The sequence below is a fragment of the Sarcophilus harrisii genome, chromosome 4 (genome assembly GCF_902635505.1).
Source record: "Sarcophilus harrisii chromosome 4, mSarHar1.11, whole genome shotgun sequence".
NCBI classification, from domain to species: Eukaryota; Metazoa; Chordata; class Mammalia; order Dasyuromorphia; family Dasyuridae; genus Sarcophilus; species Sarcophilus harrisii.
In genome coordinates, this window is record NC_045429.1 from 372,143,506 (window position 1) to 372,160,355 (window position 16,850).

The 16,850-nt window shown below is 34.6% G+C and overlaps 1 protein-coding gene across 2 annotated transcripts in view; it reads left to right on the forward strand.

Annotated features, from left to right (window-relative positions):
• Nucleotides 1-16,850, forward strand: part of TBCE (tubulin folding cofactor E) — a 73,956-nt gene that overhangs the window by 55,456 nt on the left and 1,650 nt on the right. For both annotated transcript variants that reach the window (XM_012547956.3, XM_003767800.4), the window contains exons 13-15: nt 9,784-9,937; nt 10,691-10,759; nt 11,335-11,394. In XM_012547956.3, the coding sequence (XP_012403410.1) occupies nt 9,784-9,937; nt 10,691-10,759; nt 11,335-11,394 (283 nt within the window). The remainder of the gene's footprint in view (nt 1-9,783; nt 9,938-10,690; nt 10,760-11,334; nt 11,395-16,850) is intronic.

Below are 16,850 nucleotides of genomic sequence, written 5' to 3' on the forward strand. Positions count from 1 at the left end.
TGTGAAAGAAAAAAGAGAGTTGTTTACAGACATCTACTAGTCCATCAACTATCATTTATTAATTGTCTGCTTTGTGCCAGGCACTATGCTAAGCACATTTCTATGTAAATATACTTATCAATCACCTTAAATTTTAAAGTATAGAAAATAGAAGATGATAAATCAAGAATTTGAATAATCTTGCAAGATAAGTGTCAGCAGTGCTAACATGAAGTTGAGAATATAAAAGAAAGCCATATACAACAAGAAGTTTTGGAAACGTTTTCTAATTGGGACTTTCTTATACAGATAATTCTTGCTTGATGTAAATTAGCATAATGCAAATTTGACTTTACATAAAGAATTCCAAAAGAAATCTACATTAAAAAAAAAAAAACTCATGTTAACTTTATTGTACAGTCCTTTGCTCTCTCTACTATTGCCCCTTGACTCAGCTTCCCTTTCCCCCAAACCAAACCCCCTCCCACACACACAAAAATAAGTCCAAGTGAAAGCAGAGCAAACATTCAAGAGATTTCTATTCTGCTGCCCTCCTGAGACAGGCCAGACCTCTGGCCCCAAGAAAGGACATTTTTGCCCTGTTCTGCCCACCCCATTTATGTCCGGCCTCAATGTATCTTCTGTTCTTCCATTCTGGAACAGGAATCTATTCTCACTCCCCATTTATCAGTTGTCCTCTCCTGTCTATGTCTGTTTGGTCCCCACATATTTGCTTCTCCTCAATTCCACCTAGGCTTCCAATGCCCTCATGTTCCTTTTCCTGCTTTGCTTCTCTGTTCCCTACTCTAACTTGTCCTTGAAATATGGGCTGGACTCCCTCCCTCCGGGTCTTGAGGCCCCCTTGTTGTTAACCTCCCCAGAGAATGATAGGACTATTGCTACTCATGGTGCATGGCATAGTGTTATATGATCATAGAGCTGTTTAACCTTAGTTTTGCCTGTTTTCTGTACCAAGGAATGATCCTTAAACTGGAAAGGACATTTAATAAGGAGTTGATATGTAACAAATAGGGAGAAAATAGATCACATAACTTGATAAATTGAAGTCTTCATGCTGAGATGAACTTTATGAAGAAAACTGGCAAATATACATGATTGCTGGGCAATTGTTAGTAACCTTTAAAAGAAAATAGCAGAAGTACCACAAGATTAATTCCCATTTTTAAAATAGGGGACTAGGGGAAAGAATATTCAGAAAAATTTAAACTAAAGAACTAGATTTCAATTTCTGACAAAATTTTAGAACACATTATTAAAGAGGCACTTTGCAAGCATTTACCAAATGAAATAGCGATCACAGAGCTCACATGGATGGATGTTCATTAAGAACGGATCATGCCAGAATAATTTAATTTCCTTTTTTAAATAGAGTAACTAGATTGATAGAGTGGAAGAATGTAGAAAATATAGATAATCTAGATTCTAGCACAAAGCATTTGACATTTCACATCTTATTCTTTTTGGGTTTTTTTGAGGAGGTTAAATCATCATCTTTTATTTTATTTTTATTTATTTTTTATTATTATAGTAACTTTTTATTGATAGAACCCATGCCAGGGTAATTTTTTACAACATTATCCCTTGCACTCACTTCTGTTCTGATTTTTCCCTCCCACCCTCCATTCCCTCCCCTAGATGGCAAGCAGTCCTATAGGATGTTAAATATGTCGCAGTATATCCTAGATACAATATACGTGTGCAGAGCCGAACAGTTCTCTTGTTGCACAGGGAGAATTGGATTCAGAAGGTAGAAATAACCCAGGAAGAAAAACAAAAATGCAAACAGTTTACATTAATTTCCCAGTGTTCTTTCTTTGGGTGTAGCTGCTTCTGTCCATCATTGATCAATTGAAACTGAGTTAGGTCTCTTTGTCAAAGAAATCCACTTCCATCAGAATACATCTTCATACAGTATCGTTGTTGAAATATATAATGATCTCCTAGTTCTGCTCATTTCACTTAGCATCAGTTCATGTAAGTCTTTCCAAGCCTCTCTGTATTCATCTTCGTATCTTATTCTTTTGTAATAGATGGAGATATGTGTGGTAGGTGACAGCATATTTAGATGGATTTGGAACTGTTTCATTGATTCTACCCATGTAGAAGTCATTAATGACTTTATATCAATTTGAGGCTCCCAGTGGGATATCCTTTGCTTGTTCTTATGATGTTTAATGTTTAAATAGCAAGATGGCATAGTGGATAGAGTGCTGGGCCTGTAGTCAAGAGGACTCCTCTCTGTGAGTTCAAGTGTGACTTCAGACACATACTAGTGTGATCTTGGACAAGTCACTTAATCTTATTTACTTAAGTTTCTTCATCTGTAAAACGAGCTGGAGGGAAGAAAATAGCAAACCACTCCAATATTTTTGTCTAGAAAACCCTCAGTGAGTCATGAAAAGTATAACCCAATTGAAAAATAGCTGAATGGTTCTGGCAATAAAAAGTTATCATAATAAATAAATATATATATATATATATATATGAAAGAAAGAAAAGTAACTGAATGACAACTGAATTTTTATCAGTGGTTTGGATAAAAGCAATAGAAGGCATGCTTAATCAGATTTGTAGATGAGACAAAGCTGCTTTCAGCCCAATCCCTATAGTGAGTCTTCAGATGAGTAAGTAATCTGTATGAAAGAGTTGTCTCCACCAGCTGATGACTAATTGCCATCAACAAGGCAGACAAGCCAGTTTAGCAGCTGAAGAAGGGTTCCCCAGGGAGAAACAGGTAGCATCAAGTGTTTGGTAAGTTACACTACTTCAACTACTACCTTGTCTCAGGCCCTGATGGAGACTGCCTAGAACCCTGAGTCCAAGAGCTCTAGAAACAGACCTCCTTTCCACCTTAGACCCTCAGCCCTGTGTCCAGCTTAGCCCCTGCTAACAGAGAATCAACCGTTGTAGAGATTTAATGGCAACTGCTTCTGCTGAGGCTTTGTCTCCTGAGCAGCCACATCTACTGAAGATGTAGAAAAGAGAAAGGGTCACCAACAGATTTCTTGATGTTGTGAAATGGTTCATTATCAGAAATGGATGTGATTTTATCAGTGGACATAAATTAAAGAAAATGTTTTACCAGCTGCTCTACCATGGCACCCTAAGCATCATGGGGACTTTCTATCTGACTTGTATTTGATACCTCTTATATATGTTGTCTTCTATTAGAGTATGAGCTCGGGGATAATGGGGGAAGGGAGGTGTTAAAGGGATGCCAAGATAGCAGAGAGAAGCCAGGAAGTTATCTGAACTCTCCCCAGTTTCCCTTGAGAGTATTAAAACAGAATCCAAGTCTCAAAATGGATTCTGGAGCAACAAAACCCATGAAAAGACAGTGAAACAATTATCCAACTTAAGGTAACTTAGAAGGACTGCAGGCAAGGTCTGTGTCACTTGGATAAAAGAGATGTGCAGACAGTGTCTTAATCAAACCAGCAGGAGGCCCTTAGCAACAGCACAAACCAGCAACAGAGGCCTCTTGGTTCTGGCTCATCAGGCCAGTTCTGAGGCCTCCAGTCTAGTGCAGAAGACAAATTGAAGCCCCAGAACCTTGACACAATAGGCTGGGCTACCCTAGCACAGTGGGCAAACTGTGAGTCCCAGAGGCCCTGGTGCAGATAACCAGTGACCAGGCCCCTGGCCCTCAGTGCCAAAAGCTTGGGACAGTGCTCTCTGTGCCCTAGGAGCAGAACTAAACCTTAAAAGTCACAAAATAGGCTAAAAAATAAGCAAGAAAAAGAAAAAACTACTATGATGACAAGAAAGATGAAAACAAACTCAATTAAAAGATAACAATACTGTCAAAATGCCTACATATGAAGCCGCAAAGAGGAATATAAATTTGTTTCAAATTCAAAAGAAATCCTCTTGGAAGAGCTCATTTTAAAAAGCAAGTTAAGTGAGGTAGGAGAAAAATTGGGAAAAGAGATGAAAGTTGTATAGGAGAATCATGAAAAAAGAATAAGCAGCTTGGAAAAGTAAGCACAAAAATTGGCTGAAGAAAACTTAAAAAAATAGAATTGGCCAATTGGAGAAAAAAAAAATCCACTGAGAAAAACATCTTTAAAAGTAGAATTGGCTAAATGGAAAGGAGGTACAAAAGCTAATTGAAGAAAATTATTCCTTAAAAATTAGAATCGGGTAAGTGGAAACTTATGACTCCATAAGACATTGAAAAAGAATCGAACTAAATTAAAAGAATGAAAAAATAGATGAAACTATGAAATAGATCCAGGAGAGAATTTCAGAATTATTGAACTATCTGAAAGACATGATCTAAAAAGAGCCTACACATCATCTTTCAAGAAATTATCAAGGAAAACTTCCAGGATATTCTAGAATCAGAAGGTAAATTAGAAATTAAAAGAATTCACCACTTACCACTTGAAAGAGAGCCCAAAATGAAAACTCCCAGGAATATTATAGCCGGAGCTCCTAGGTCAAAGAGAAAATATTGCAAACAGTCAGGAACAATTCAAATATCATGATGCCCTAAGTCAGAATAACACCTCCAGGGAAAGAACTGATAAAAGTCTAAATGCAGATCCAAGCAAACCTTTCTTAAAAGCATACTTTTATCTTTTAGGGGGAGTGGGGGGTGGAGTGGGAGCCTGTATTTTCTTTACAACATGACTAATCTGGAAATGTTTTGCTTGACTGAACATTTATAAAATCAAATTATTTGCCTTTCTCAATGAGGGGGAAAGAGAAGAAGAGAGAATTTGGAATGCAAAAATTTTTTAAACGAATGTTAAAAATTTTTTTTACATGTAATTTTTTTGGGAAAATAAGATATTAAATAAATATATATTTAAGGTGAAACATATTTTTAAAAGATAAAATAGCCAAAGTAGATGATTATATAAGATGAAAAGTATTTGCATAAACAAAATCATTATGCTAGGATAAGAAAAGAAACACTTAGTTGGCACAAAAAAAAAAAAAAATCCTAGCATCAAATATTTGTGATAAACATTTGAGATCATATAGACTTGTGATGGAGAAAACCATCTACATCCAGAAAAAGGACTATGGAGACCGAATGTGGATCATTATATAGTACTTTCACATTTGTATATATGCAATATATATATGCATATATTTTATATATATGCATATATTTTCCCTCTTCCCCACCCCCCCTCCTAGATGGCAGGTATACATGTTAAATATGTTAAAATATATGTTAAATCCAATATATGTATACATAGTTATAGTTATTTTGTTGCACAAGAAAAAATGGATTAAGAAAAACAAAAAAAAAACGGAGAAAAAAACAAAATACAAGCAAACAACAGAAAGAATGAAAATGCTGTATTGTGGTCCACACTCACTTGCCATGGTCTTCTCTCTGGGTGTAGATGCTCTCTTTATCACTGAACATTTGGAATTGGTTTGAATCATCTCATTGTTGAAGAGAGCTTCATCCATCAGAATTAATTGTCATATAGCCTTGTTGTTTCCTTGTATAATGATTTGGTTCTGTTCATTTCCTTTAGCATCAATTTATGTAAGTCTCTCCAGGTCTCTCTGAAATCAACCTGCTGATCATTTCTTACAGGATAATAATATTCCATAACATTCATATGCCACAATTTATTTAGGCATTCCCCCACTGATGGGCATCCACTCAGTTTCCAGTTTTTTGCCACTACAAGGGCTGCCACCAATATTTTTGCACATGTGGGTCTCTTTGCCTCCTTTAAGATGTCTTTGGGATATAATCCCAGTAGTAGCACTGCTGGGTCAAAGGGTATGCACAGTTGGATAACTTTTTGAGCATAGTTCCAAATTGCTCTCTAGAATGGTTGGATCCTTTCACAGTTCCACCAATAATGTATCAGTGTCCCAGTTTTCCCATATCCCCTCTAACATTCATTATCTTTTCCTGTCATCTTAGCTAATCTGAGAGATGTGTAGTGGTAGTATCTCAGAATTGTCTTAATTTGCATTTTTCTGATCAATAGTGATTTGGAGCACCTTTTCATAGGACTACAAATAGTTCAAATTTCTTTATTGAAAATTGTCTTTTCATATCCTTTGACCATTTATCAATTGGAGAATGGCTTGAATTCTTATAAATTTGAGTCAATTCTCTATATATTTTGGAAATGAGGTCTTTATCAGATCCTTTGGATATAAAAATGTTTTCCCAATTTATTGCTTCCCTTCTAATTTTCTCTGTATTAGTTTTGTTTGTACTTTTTAACTTAATATAATCAAAATCATTTTGTGATCAATAATGCTCTCTAGTGTCTTTTTGGGTCACAAATTCCTTTCTTCTCCACAAATCAGAGAGGTAAACTATCCTTATGTGCTTCTCATTTGTTTGTAATATCATTCTTTATGTCTAGATCACGAACCCCTTTCAACCTTATCTTGGTATATAGTGTTCTGTGTTGGTCAATGCCTAGTTTCTGCCATACTAGTTTCCAATTTTCCCAGCAGTTTTTGTCAAACAGTGAATTCTTATCCCAAAAGCTGGAGTCTTTGGGTTTGTCAAACACTAGATTATGAAAGTTATTGGCTGTTTTGTCCTTTGAACCTAACCTATTCCACTCATCAACTAGTCTATTTCTTAGTACCAAATGGTTTTGATAACCGCTGCTTTATAATATAATTTTAGATCTGAGTCATCTAGGCTACCTTCATTTGCTTTTCTTTTCATTAATTCCCTTGAAATTTTTGACCTTTTGTTTTTCCAGATGAATTTTGTTCTTTTTTCTATGTCAGTAAAGTAGTTTCTAGGGAGTTTGATTGGTGTAGCACTAAATAAATAGATTAGTTTAGGTAGTATTGTCATCTTTATTATATTCGCTCAGCCTGTCCAAGAGCACTTGATGTTTTTCCAGTTGTTTAAATCTGACTTTATTTGTGTGGAAAGTGTTTTGTAGTTTTGCTCATATAATTCCTGACTTTCCCTTGGCAGATAGATTCCCAAATACTTTATACCAGTTATTTTAAATGGAATTTCCCCTTATATCTCTTGCTGTTGGATTTTGTTAGTGATATATAAAAATGCTGATAATTTATATGGATTTATTTTGTATCCTGCAACTTTGCTAAAGTTGTGAATTATTTCTAATAGTTTTTTAGTTGATTTTCTAGGGTTCTCTAAGTATATTATCATATCATCTGCATAGAATGATAATTTGCTTTCCTTATTATCTACTCTAATTCCTTTAATCTCTTTTTCTTCTCTTATTGCCAAAGCTAGCATTTCTGATACAATATTGAATAATAATGGTGACAGTGGGCAACCTTGTTTCACCCCTGATCTTATTGGGAATGGTGCCAGTTTATCCCCATTACATATGATGCTTGCTCATGGTTTTAAATGCTACTTACTATTTTATTTTATTTTATTTTCTATTTGACCCCAACTTTTTAAAAAATAATTTATTTATTTTTATTTATTATAATAACTTTTTATTAACAGAACCCATGCCAGGGTAATTTTTTACAACATTATCCCTTGCACTTACTTCTGTTCTGATTTTTCCACTCCCTCCCTCCACCCCCACCCCTAGATGGCAAGCAGTCCAATATATGTTGAATATGTCGTAGTATATCCTAGATACAATATATGTGTGCAGAACCAAACAGTTCTCTTGTTGCACAGGGAGAATTGGATTCAGAAGGTAAAAATAACCTGGGAAGAAAAACAAAAATGCAAACAGTTTACATTCATTTTCCAGTGTTCTTTCTTTGGGTGTAGCTGCTTCTGTCCATCATTGATCAGTTGAAACTGAATTAGGTCTCTTTGTCAAAGAATCCACGTCCATCAGAAAACATCTTCATACAGTATTGTTGTTGACGTATATAATGATCTCTTGGTTCTGCTCATTTCACTTAGCATCAGTTCATGTAACTCTCTCCAAGCCTCTCTGTATTCCTCCTGCTGGTCATTTCTTACAGAACAATAATATTCCATAACATTCATATACCACAATTTACCCAACCATTCTCCAATTGATGGGCATCCATTCATTTTCCAGTTTCTAGCCACTACAAACAGGGCTGCCACAAACATTTTGGCACAAACAGGTCCCTTTCCCTTCTTTAGTATTTCCTTGGGGTATAACCCCAGTGCTACTCACTATTTTAAAGAAAAGTCCATTTATTCCTATATTTTTTAGTGTTTTTAATAGGAATGGTTTTTAGATTTTATTAAATGCTTTTTCTACATCTATTGAGATATTCATATGGTTTTTGTTAATTTGGTTATTGATATAGTCAATTGTGGTAATAGTTTTCCTAATATTGAACCAGCCCTGCATTCCTGGTATAAATCCTACTTGGTCACGGTGTATTATTCTGGGGACAATACATCTTTCTGTAATCTCTTTGCTAATATTTTATTTAAGGTTTTTCTTTGCATATATTTTGAAAAAAAGATAAATATTTGACATCTAAGATGAATAAGGGATTAAAATAAATATATAACATCTTCAGTATATTACCTCAGTAGAGGAATATACTGAAAGGAATTGAATAAATTTCAGAAAAAATGCAAATATCCAACAACAATTTAAGAAAATGCTCCAAATTATCAAGTGTAGGAGTAATTATATTAAATAACTCTTAAGTTGCACCTCATACCCATCAAATTGGCAAAAATGATGAATGGAAAAAGATCAGTAATAGAGGGATTATGGAAAGTGAAGCACACTAGTTCACCACCCATCACTGTAGAACTTTGAATTGGTTTAACTATTTCAGAAGTAATTTGGAATTAAATGAGAAAAACACATTAACCTTTGTATACTCTTCAACCAATGATCCCACTACTGTGCATATATCTCAAAGAGATTAATGAGGGAAAGAAAGGTTCTTTATAACACAAAATATTCATGGTAGCACTCTTTATGGAAACAACTAGAAATAAAATAGGTTCCTCCTTATTGGGAATAATTTGTGAGAGATGAATGTAATAGAATATTATTGCATTGTAGGAAGTAAAGAATTCAGAAAAAAATGGGAAGATAATATAAAATGGTATAGAATAAAGAAACTGTTCACAGTGACTTTAATGGTGTAAATCATAGCACCAAAAAGGAGGCCAGACTCTGCCGAACTTTAATTTACAATCACAGTGAATAAAAAATTACACCCCTCCTCTCTACAGAGGGAAGGGGAAAGACCACAAAGGTGGAATGCAGTAAATACTTTGAGAAGAAATCACTCTCAGTTGGCTTTGCTTATATATTTTTCTTTGTTACAAAAAAGGTCTTAAGGCTAAATGGGTAGAACTTTAAGGGGAACAATTGTGAAATAGAAAAAAAGGCAAAATTACAGATTAAATTTTTTTTTAAATACATGAACCACTGTAGTATAGCTGAATTTTCTTCAAGCTTAACAGTTTTATTATATATCGGTTGAAAGGTTTGTTTGGGCCAGTGGAAAAGTCTTACATATGGAACCAGAGGACCTGGATTTGATTCCCATTTCATTTCCTTACTATCTGTGGAAGTTGCATAATTTTCTCAGGCCTCAGCTTCCTCATTTAACAATGAAGGAATTGGACCACAAAGCTTCCACAGTCCCCTCTAACTCTATGATCCTATGATATAAAATGTTTTAAAGAATATGAACTAATGTTGAATGTTAAGATAGTTAACATCTCTTATTCTTTTCAGCTGTTTATGCACAAGACATCAAGGAGTGATTTGGGAAAAGAGGATTAGTTATCTCTTGAAGTGAGCACTTCTCAGTCTTGAAAATTCCCTCGAAATGAATGCTACTTTTAACAAACTCTTTTTTTATTTCTCTTCAATACAGATTCTTCCTGAGGAAAGGAGAGGAGCTGAGCTTGATTACCGTAAGACATTTGGAAATGAATGGAAAAAAGCTGGTGGACATCAGGATCCAGACAAAAACAAACCAAATAATGAATTTATTACAGCCCATCCCAGATACCAATTACTCTGTCTTAGTAAGTACAGCATAAATATCAATTAACAAGCATTTTAATGTCTACTGTGTACCAAGTACTGTGGTACTAGCCAACAATGAAACGTCCTGTCTTCAAAAAGCTTACATTCTATCCAGGGGAACACATTTATAGTATATATACAAATAAATACAAGGTCATTTTTTGGGGGGGAAGGTTGGAGATGCATTGGTCACTGGAAAAATGAAGAAAGGTTTCACATAGAAGCTTTGGTTTGAACAAAGTTTTAAAGGAAAAAAGACATTCTAAGAAGTATAAGTCAAAAGGGAGTACATTTCAGCACTGGAGACAGCCTGTTGCAAAGGTTCAGAGAAAATGGATTGTCATATGTAATGAACGACAAGATGAGTTTAGCTAGACTGTCTAGTGCAGGAAGGTAAGTAATTGCATAAGAAAGCCAGGAGAGTAAATTAGGTCTAGAATCTGCTGGATATTTGATTCCCCAGATATAGAACTAGACCTGAGGCAGGAAGACCTGAATTCAAATCCAGTCTCAGACACTTATGATCCAGGGCAAGTCCCTTAAAGTCTATCTTATTTTCCTTAATTGTAAAAAACTCAGGACTCTGACTAGCATACCAACCATTGTCCTGTTTTAGGAGGACATTTCTTAGTGTGGGAAGGAAAAAGATTGTTTTAGGCACACGTATAAAATTTTATTTTCCTGCAAAAGTCTTTGGGTTTCTTGTCAGTTAGTTGATATGTTGCTCTCTCTCTCTCTCTTTTTATAAATAGAATATGGTGCACCTGAAGATGGGGAACTGAAACCACAACAGCCATTTATGCTGAAAAATCAGTTGCTAAGTAAGAATTCAGAATTTTAAAAAATAAATATTTGTCTTCAAGTCCTTATAAGAAAAAAAGAAAGCCAGGAGGTAGTTGGCTGATGGAGATTACAAAGTTTGCTTTAAACAGATTTTTTGTTAATTGAAGTACCGTGATATAGAAAGCATTATTTAGTAATTATGAATTAGCATTTAGCAAACATGAGTAAAATTGCTGTAAGGATTCAGCCTTTTATAACCATTGTGCTTCAGATTTCATTTTAAATTGAAATATAGGTATCTGGGTAGTAAAGTGAATTATCATTCTTTAGAAATGAGTAATTTCCTATTTTTGAATGTTTCCCAAAGTGCAATTTGAGAAAGATTAGAGAAGTGACATGATATATTGGAAACTGACACTAGAGTGGTAGGTACTTACTGTTTCTTATTTTTGAGAAGGTTACAGAGCATATGGGATCAAATATTATGTCACTTAGAACCGTTCTGAATTAAGTACTGAACCAAAGAGCTCCTTGGTAGCCATGATTGCAAACATATTGAAAGAAACACTGCAACAGGTATTCATTAAATAATATTTCTTTTTTTTCTGTAAAGCACTCACGATAAAATGTCTTAATCAACCTGATCAAAAAGCCCTAGTGAAGCAACTACCAGGTAAGGATGAAAGTTTTTACCTCTACTTGCTATTCCTGGGCAGGGATGGTGGAAGCTTTCTAAAACAGATCAGATTCATGTTTACAAATGAACTTGAAAGTAGCAAAAGAGAAAATAAATCACATTATTACTTCCATTCTTAAAGTGTCAGGAGCCAGCTATTTACTTATCTTGATGCATTCTGTAGATGTCCTTGGGTTATCAGAGGGGACTTGAAGAGGTCCTACCAGAGGCTTGGTATAGAAGCCTAGAAGTATCTGTACTGAAGACCAACCTAGCTGAGAACCAAGAGGTACAACACTAGGTTTGTTACAGGGTGCCCCTTCTTGTTTGAAAGTTGTGCCTTTTTTAAAAGCATGAAGGGAATCCACATTGAAATTATGGATATTTTGAGGTATTAAAAATTTTTAAATATTTATTCACACTTAATTCTTTTAACTTTTGACATAAAAGAGATACCCAATTTTAATTTTTAAAAATATAATTTTGGTTTTTTAGTTTTAAAGGCTATTCCTAATCAGATTTGCATAGCTCTTTTCTATTTATTGCAGGGTCTTTTTAAAAACTGTCGGCTGTTATTGTTTGTCCTTTGTTCTCAAAGAGGACCAGTGACATCAGGATGGTGATGTCATGACTTACAAGTGAATTGGATTTAAATAAGAGAGAACTGTGCAGAGTCACCAGCCCCAGTCTCTTCTCCAGAGCCATCGGGGTCCAGTGGCAGGATATAGATCAGGACGATTGGAGATAGCCCCGGATGCAGTGGGAGACCCTGGCCTTTTTAAGCTATTTCCCATTCTCATTCTGTCTGAGGCAACATCCATTCAATGATCAAGGTTAGATAAGAAACGAGACTAAAAAAATAGTCTCTTTTTGTATCCTAAAGAGCAGGGACTGTCCGTTTCTATAGTGGGTTTCCATAGAATTCTGCATAGATATTCTATAAATACTTATTGACCAAATTACAGATACTTAGAGAATCATTATAATACCTACTTTTTCTTAGTTATAAAAACAACAAGCACTTATTTTCCTCCTATTGGCAGACCAGTTCTGAGGCTTTAATCACATATACCTGTTATTTTATAGGTTATTTAAACCATTTTACAGATGGCAATTACTGAGGTTCAGAGAGGTTATCTGACTAATCCAAGATTGCACTGGTAGCAAAAGTAATAACTGGGAAATGACCCAAGTTTCTCTTGATTTCAAATGAAGTGCTCGTTCCAGAATAATTTTTTATTCAGAAAGCAAATACTTTTGTGAACATTTGATCTTGATGATTTTGGACTTGATTTAAATGGAAACAAACTAAAAGCTGAAATGTAGCTATCATTTGTTGTGATCAATTCAGCCCTGAATCTGAAAATCTAGTTTGATTTTTGTAAATATTTAAACAAATCAGGTCAAATTTGGAACTATGATTTAAAAAGCAGAAATGAAATTCAGGTCACCAAAATGATATTTCCCTTTTTACTCATTAATAGAGATAAAACCAGATGTTTTAAATTTACTCACATATTTAATAAAACAAGTTCATAATAGGATTAGTGTTGGTTGTATTCATGAGTAAGAATCTATCAGTCATCTGTTAATTCACCTTCCTTCATTTTCAAATCTATCATCAAAACTATCAAAAAGACAGTTTGATTCATCATTCTGTTTTTAGAATTAAATGTTGACAGCATGGCCACAGTAGTACTGGATAAGAAAATGGGATCATCTCCTTTGATGTTGTCATTAGCATTTAATACCTTATAGTTTGCCCTTTAGATAGGAAAAAAAAAAAAGGCATCACTGTGTTTGCACTCATGAGATTATCAATATTGAGACCCAGGTGCTACACAGGGTCTTTTTTTTTTCTCCACTGAGAAAACAAGGAACTTTAGTGTTTAATTACTTTCCTAGTTTTAGGAAATTGCTATGGAATTTATCCTCATGATATTCCAGTCTCAAGAGTTGCCTGGAAGAGCGAGAGGATAAGTGATTTGCTCATGGTCATATAGCTAGTAGATGTTAGAAGAATTGAACTGAGGCCTTTTTAATTCCTCTACTTCACCATACATCATTACCATAGTTAAAAAAAAAAAAAAAAGAAAATCAGATTGCTTTATTTGCAAGTTATACCTGTTACATGTCAGTTGTGTCTTCTAACTATTCTCACTGTTTGGTTTTAATAGCTCTGTTAATATAAAGCAGTTGTAAGGCAGAAATAAAATAGTTGTGTACTTTATTGTGAATAATCCTAGAAATGAGGAGAGAAAACACATATACAAGATATTTTCACATGACACTTTAGTCAGTGGGTTTTATTTTGGCTAATTGTAAGGGGAGGAAGTACAGGGTAGCAGGTTTTGTAGTTTAGCCCTTTTATTTTTTAGTGTAAGCAGGGGAACAGTGGACAGGAAGTTGCAAGGTAACTAACTTATAGTATATAATTTACTTTAGCCAGTTCAAACTAAAAGGCAAGCTAAAGATTCTGAAAAACAAAAGCAAACAACAAAACCATAGCTTGGAGAACTTTGTAATCTTCAAAGTATGCTTTGTAATAAGATTTTACCCATAGTTTAAGCAAGTAGGTTTTTTCTTTGCCAAAATTAGTTTATTTATGACTTTCTAAAAGACATCATTGTCATCTGATTCATTTGAGCCTCAACTATTGATTAACCCATCTCAAACTTTTATTTCATTAAGTTAAAAAAGGCAGAATTTAAAATAGTATAATTAACTTCTGCTTTGATCACTCTGAACTTACCCCCCAAATGGTATCTAATTCAACTGTTTTGTGTTAAATCAAGCTTGATTGTTTTCTTGATACATGGAAAAGATTATTTACTTGTGGCACAGGAGTAAATACATTAGTAACTTGTGTGAAAATGCCTATCAAAAAATTGTGTTGAGTTTTTCAATCCTATAGAGAAAACCATTGAAACCTGAATCATACCTGATCAAAAATCTCCTGTACAAAATCCTCATGGGTCATCTTTGCTTGAAAACTTAGAATGAGGTAGAAACCACTGCTAATCTAAGTGGCTTCTGTTCAATTTTAGGCCATTTTAAACATTCAGTTTTTTCCCCTTACTTTAAGCCTGTTTTTTTCCCTTATTTTTATATGTAACTTGCACCTATTCCTCTGAGTTCTGTTACTCTGAATTTTTTAAATAGGTCAAATCCTCCTTTATATGTTGTCACTTACAATATACAAAGGATGACTCATGTTGCTCCCCAAATCTTCTCTTTTTTAGTTAAATATTTTGTTTTTTGAGCTGATTAAGATATGACATGGCTTAAGACTCTTTCTTAAGACTCTGGACATTGTCCTAATGAGCCGAATTGACCACCAATCAGGTTTCAGCTCTGATCATACTTTAAGGACTCTCACTTCCTGTATTTTGGACACTCTACAATGTGGATGTATTTTTAGCTAGCATCGTCCTGTCAACATAACTCGTCAGACATAAAGACTTTACATATTTTTCTCAAGAGCAGTTATCTGTGCTTCTCCCATCCCGTGTTGGTGAAGTGGAATATTTTTCTTCAGTATATTTTTATATTTATATCTATTATGATTTAATATATAAAGAACTTGTCTTCAAGTCAGAAGATTGGCAGTTAAGCCTTTCCTGTTTTTTTCATTGTTTATTAATTATTATTGTTTATTTAAAAAAGAAAAGGAAAATAAAACAAAATATAACATTGTCATGTGCCCAACAGAACATCAGGGAGCACCTCACACGGGTCAATTGCTGGCCTGGGCTCTTTCTTCAAATCTACTTAGATTGTACCAGGAGAAGCCCTGTTCTGTCCCAAGTCTTCTTGATTTTTCACCAGTCTATGTTAGTCCTGAGGCATAAATCTGTTTTGTTTGTGAAGGAAATCTGGACTTGGAAATTTGCTAACTTACTCTGCCATCTTCCCAGAATCTTTCCTCCTGACTTCAGCCAGATAGTGACCATGTGACCATTGGCAAAGTCAGAAAATCTCACAATGTTTGGGACAAGTCTCTAAGATTGTGAAAGAAGATATAGACCTATATATCATTAGAGGATATTTCCTCATTGAGCATTTCTGTAAGAAATCAATGAAATCACAGGTCTGGTCCCTCTCCTTAATCTCATTAGGTTCTACATATTGAGATCTTTCTGAATTATTCCTCCCAGCTCTGTGTAATCTACAAATTTATTAAGGGCACTATATATACACATTGATAAAAACTATTGATAAAAATTACTAATGACTTCCCTCCAGATCGACACTAACTTAGGTGTAGTCACTTTACCAGTGCCACGTCCACCTACCTGCAACATCATTCAGTTCATAAAGTTAGCATCTGACTTTCAGTTGCTTTGCTCTGATCTAACATCTTTTAGCTTTCTGCTGAAGGAAGGAAATATGGTTAGTTTAGCATAAATTTAGTCATTATTGATTCCCTTTCTAAGTGTTCACTATCTCTTTAATATAACATTCTAGAATTTTACCAGGAATCAGTCAGACTTACTAGCCTGTCTATGGTTTACATATTTTTATTTCTTTCTGAAAACTGGAACGGCATTTTTTTTCCTTTTCTAGTTCTGAGATTCCTCTTCCTTACCTAAGATTAATGATAGTCACTAAACACCTGAAACTGTCACTTTTTAGTTCCCTGGGATGTGGTTCGTTTGGCTTAGCAACAAAATTGTTATGGGCATGATACTTCCTCACTTTTATCTTGAATTGTTAAGTCCTTAACTAGCCATTTTTATTGTCCTTTCCAGCTCAAAATGCTCTTTTCAAAGAAAGAACAGAACATGAAATTAATAATTGAGTAGTTATACCATTTCTCCAACTATGGTTATCCTTGCCTTCTCCTTTCTTTACTTCTGTTTTCCCTCCAACATGGGCTTTTAAAACTTTATTGTCTTCAATGAATCCTCTTAGTACTCCTAATATTGTTCTGTGATACATTCATATTCATCATTCCTTACTTCTGTCTCCTTAACAACATATCAAAGGATTGTCTATAATTAAGTCCATCCTATAAACCCTTTTAATCATAATTTGCATCCATGTAAGGTAGTATTAATAGAAACAACCATTAATTCTGATATTTCTAGCATTAGTGTTTAAAAGATGTGAAAGTCATTGCATGTACAGATTATACTCAAGCAGATCTGTTATTTCAGTGATTTCAAAGTTCTTTCCAAAAAAAGACATATTAAAATTCATGTTATACAACTCTTGTCCATGTCTTCTTCACAAACATAGAGATGAGGGAAGCTGCCTCGTTTTTAGGAGAGTGCTCACTAATGGAACAAACTGGCTAGCAGCCTGCCATTCACATGACCAGCCTGTCTCTTCTTCCATCTCCTTGATGACATCTTTTAGTTGGAATTTTTTATTGCTTAGCTGTTGTAGCTAGCTGTATTCTCCATAAAATCCTCCCCTGATGCCTCCTTAGAACACAGAGGTGATTCCGG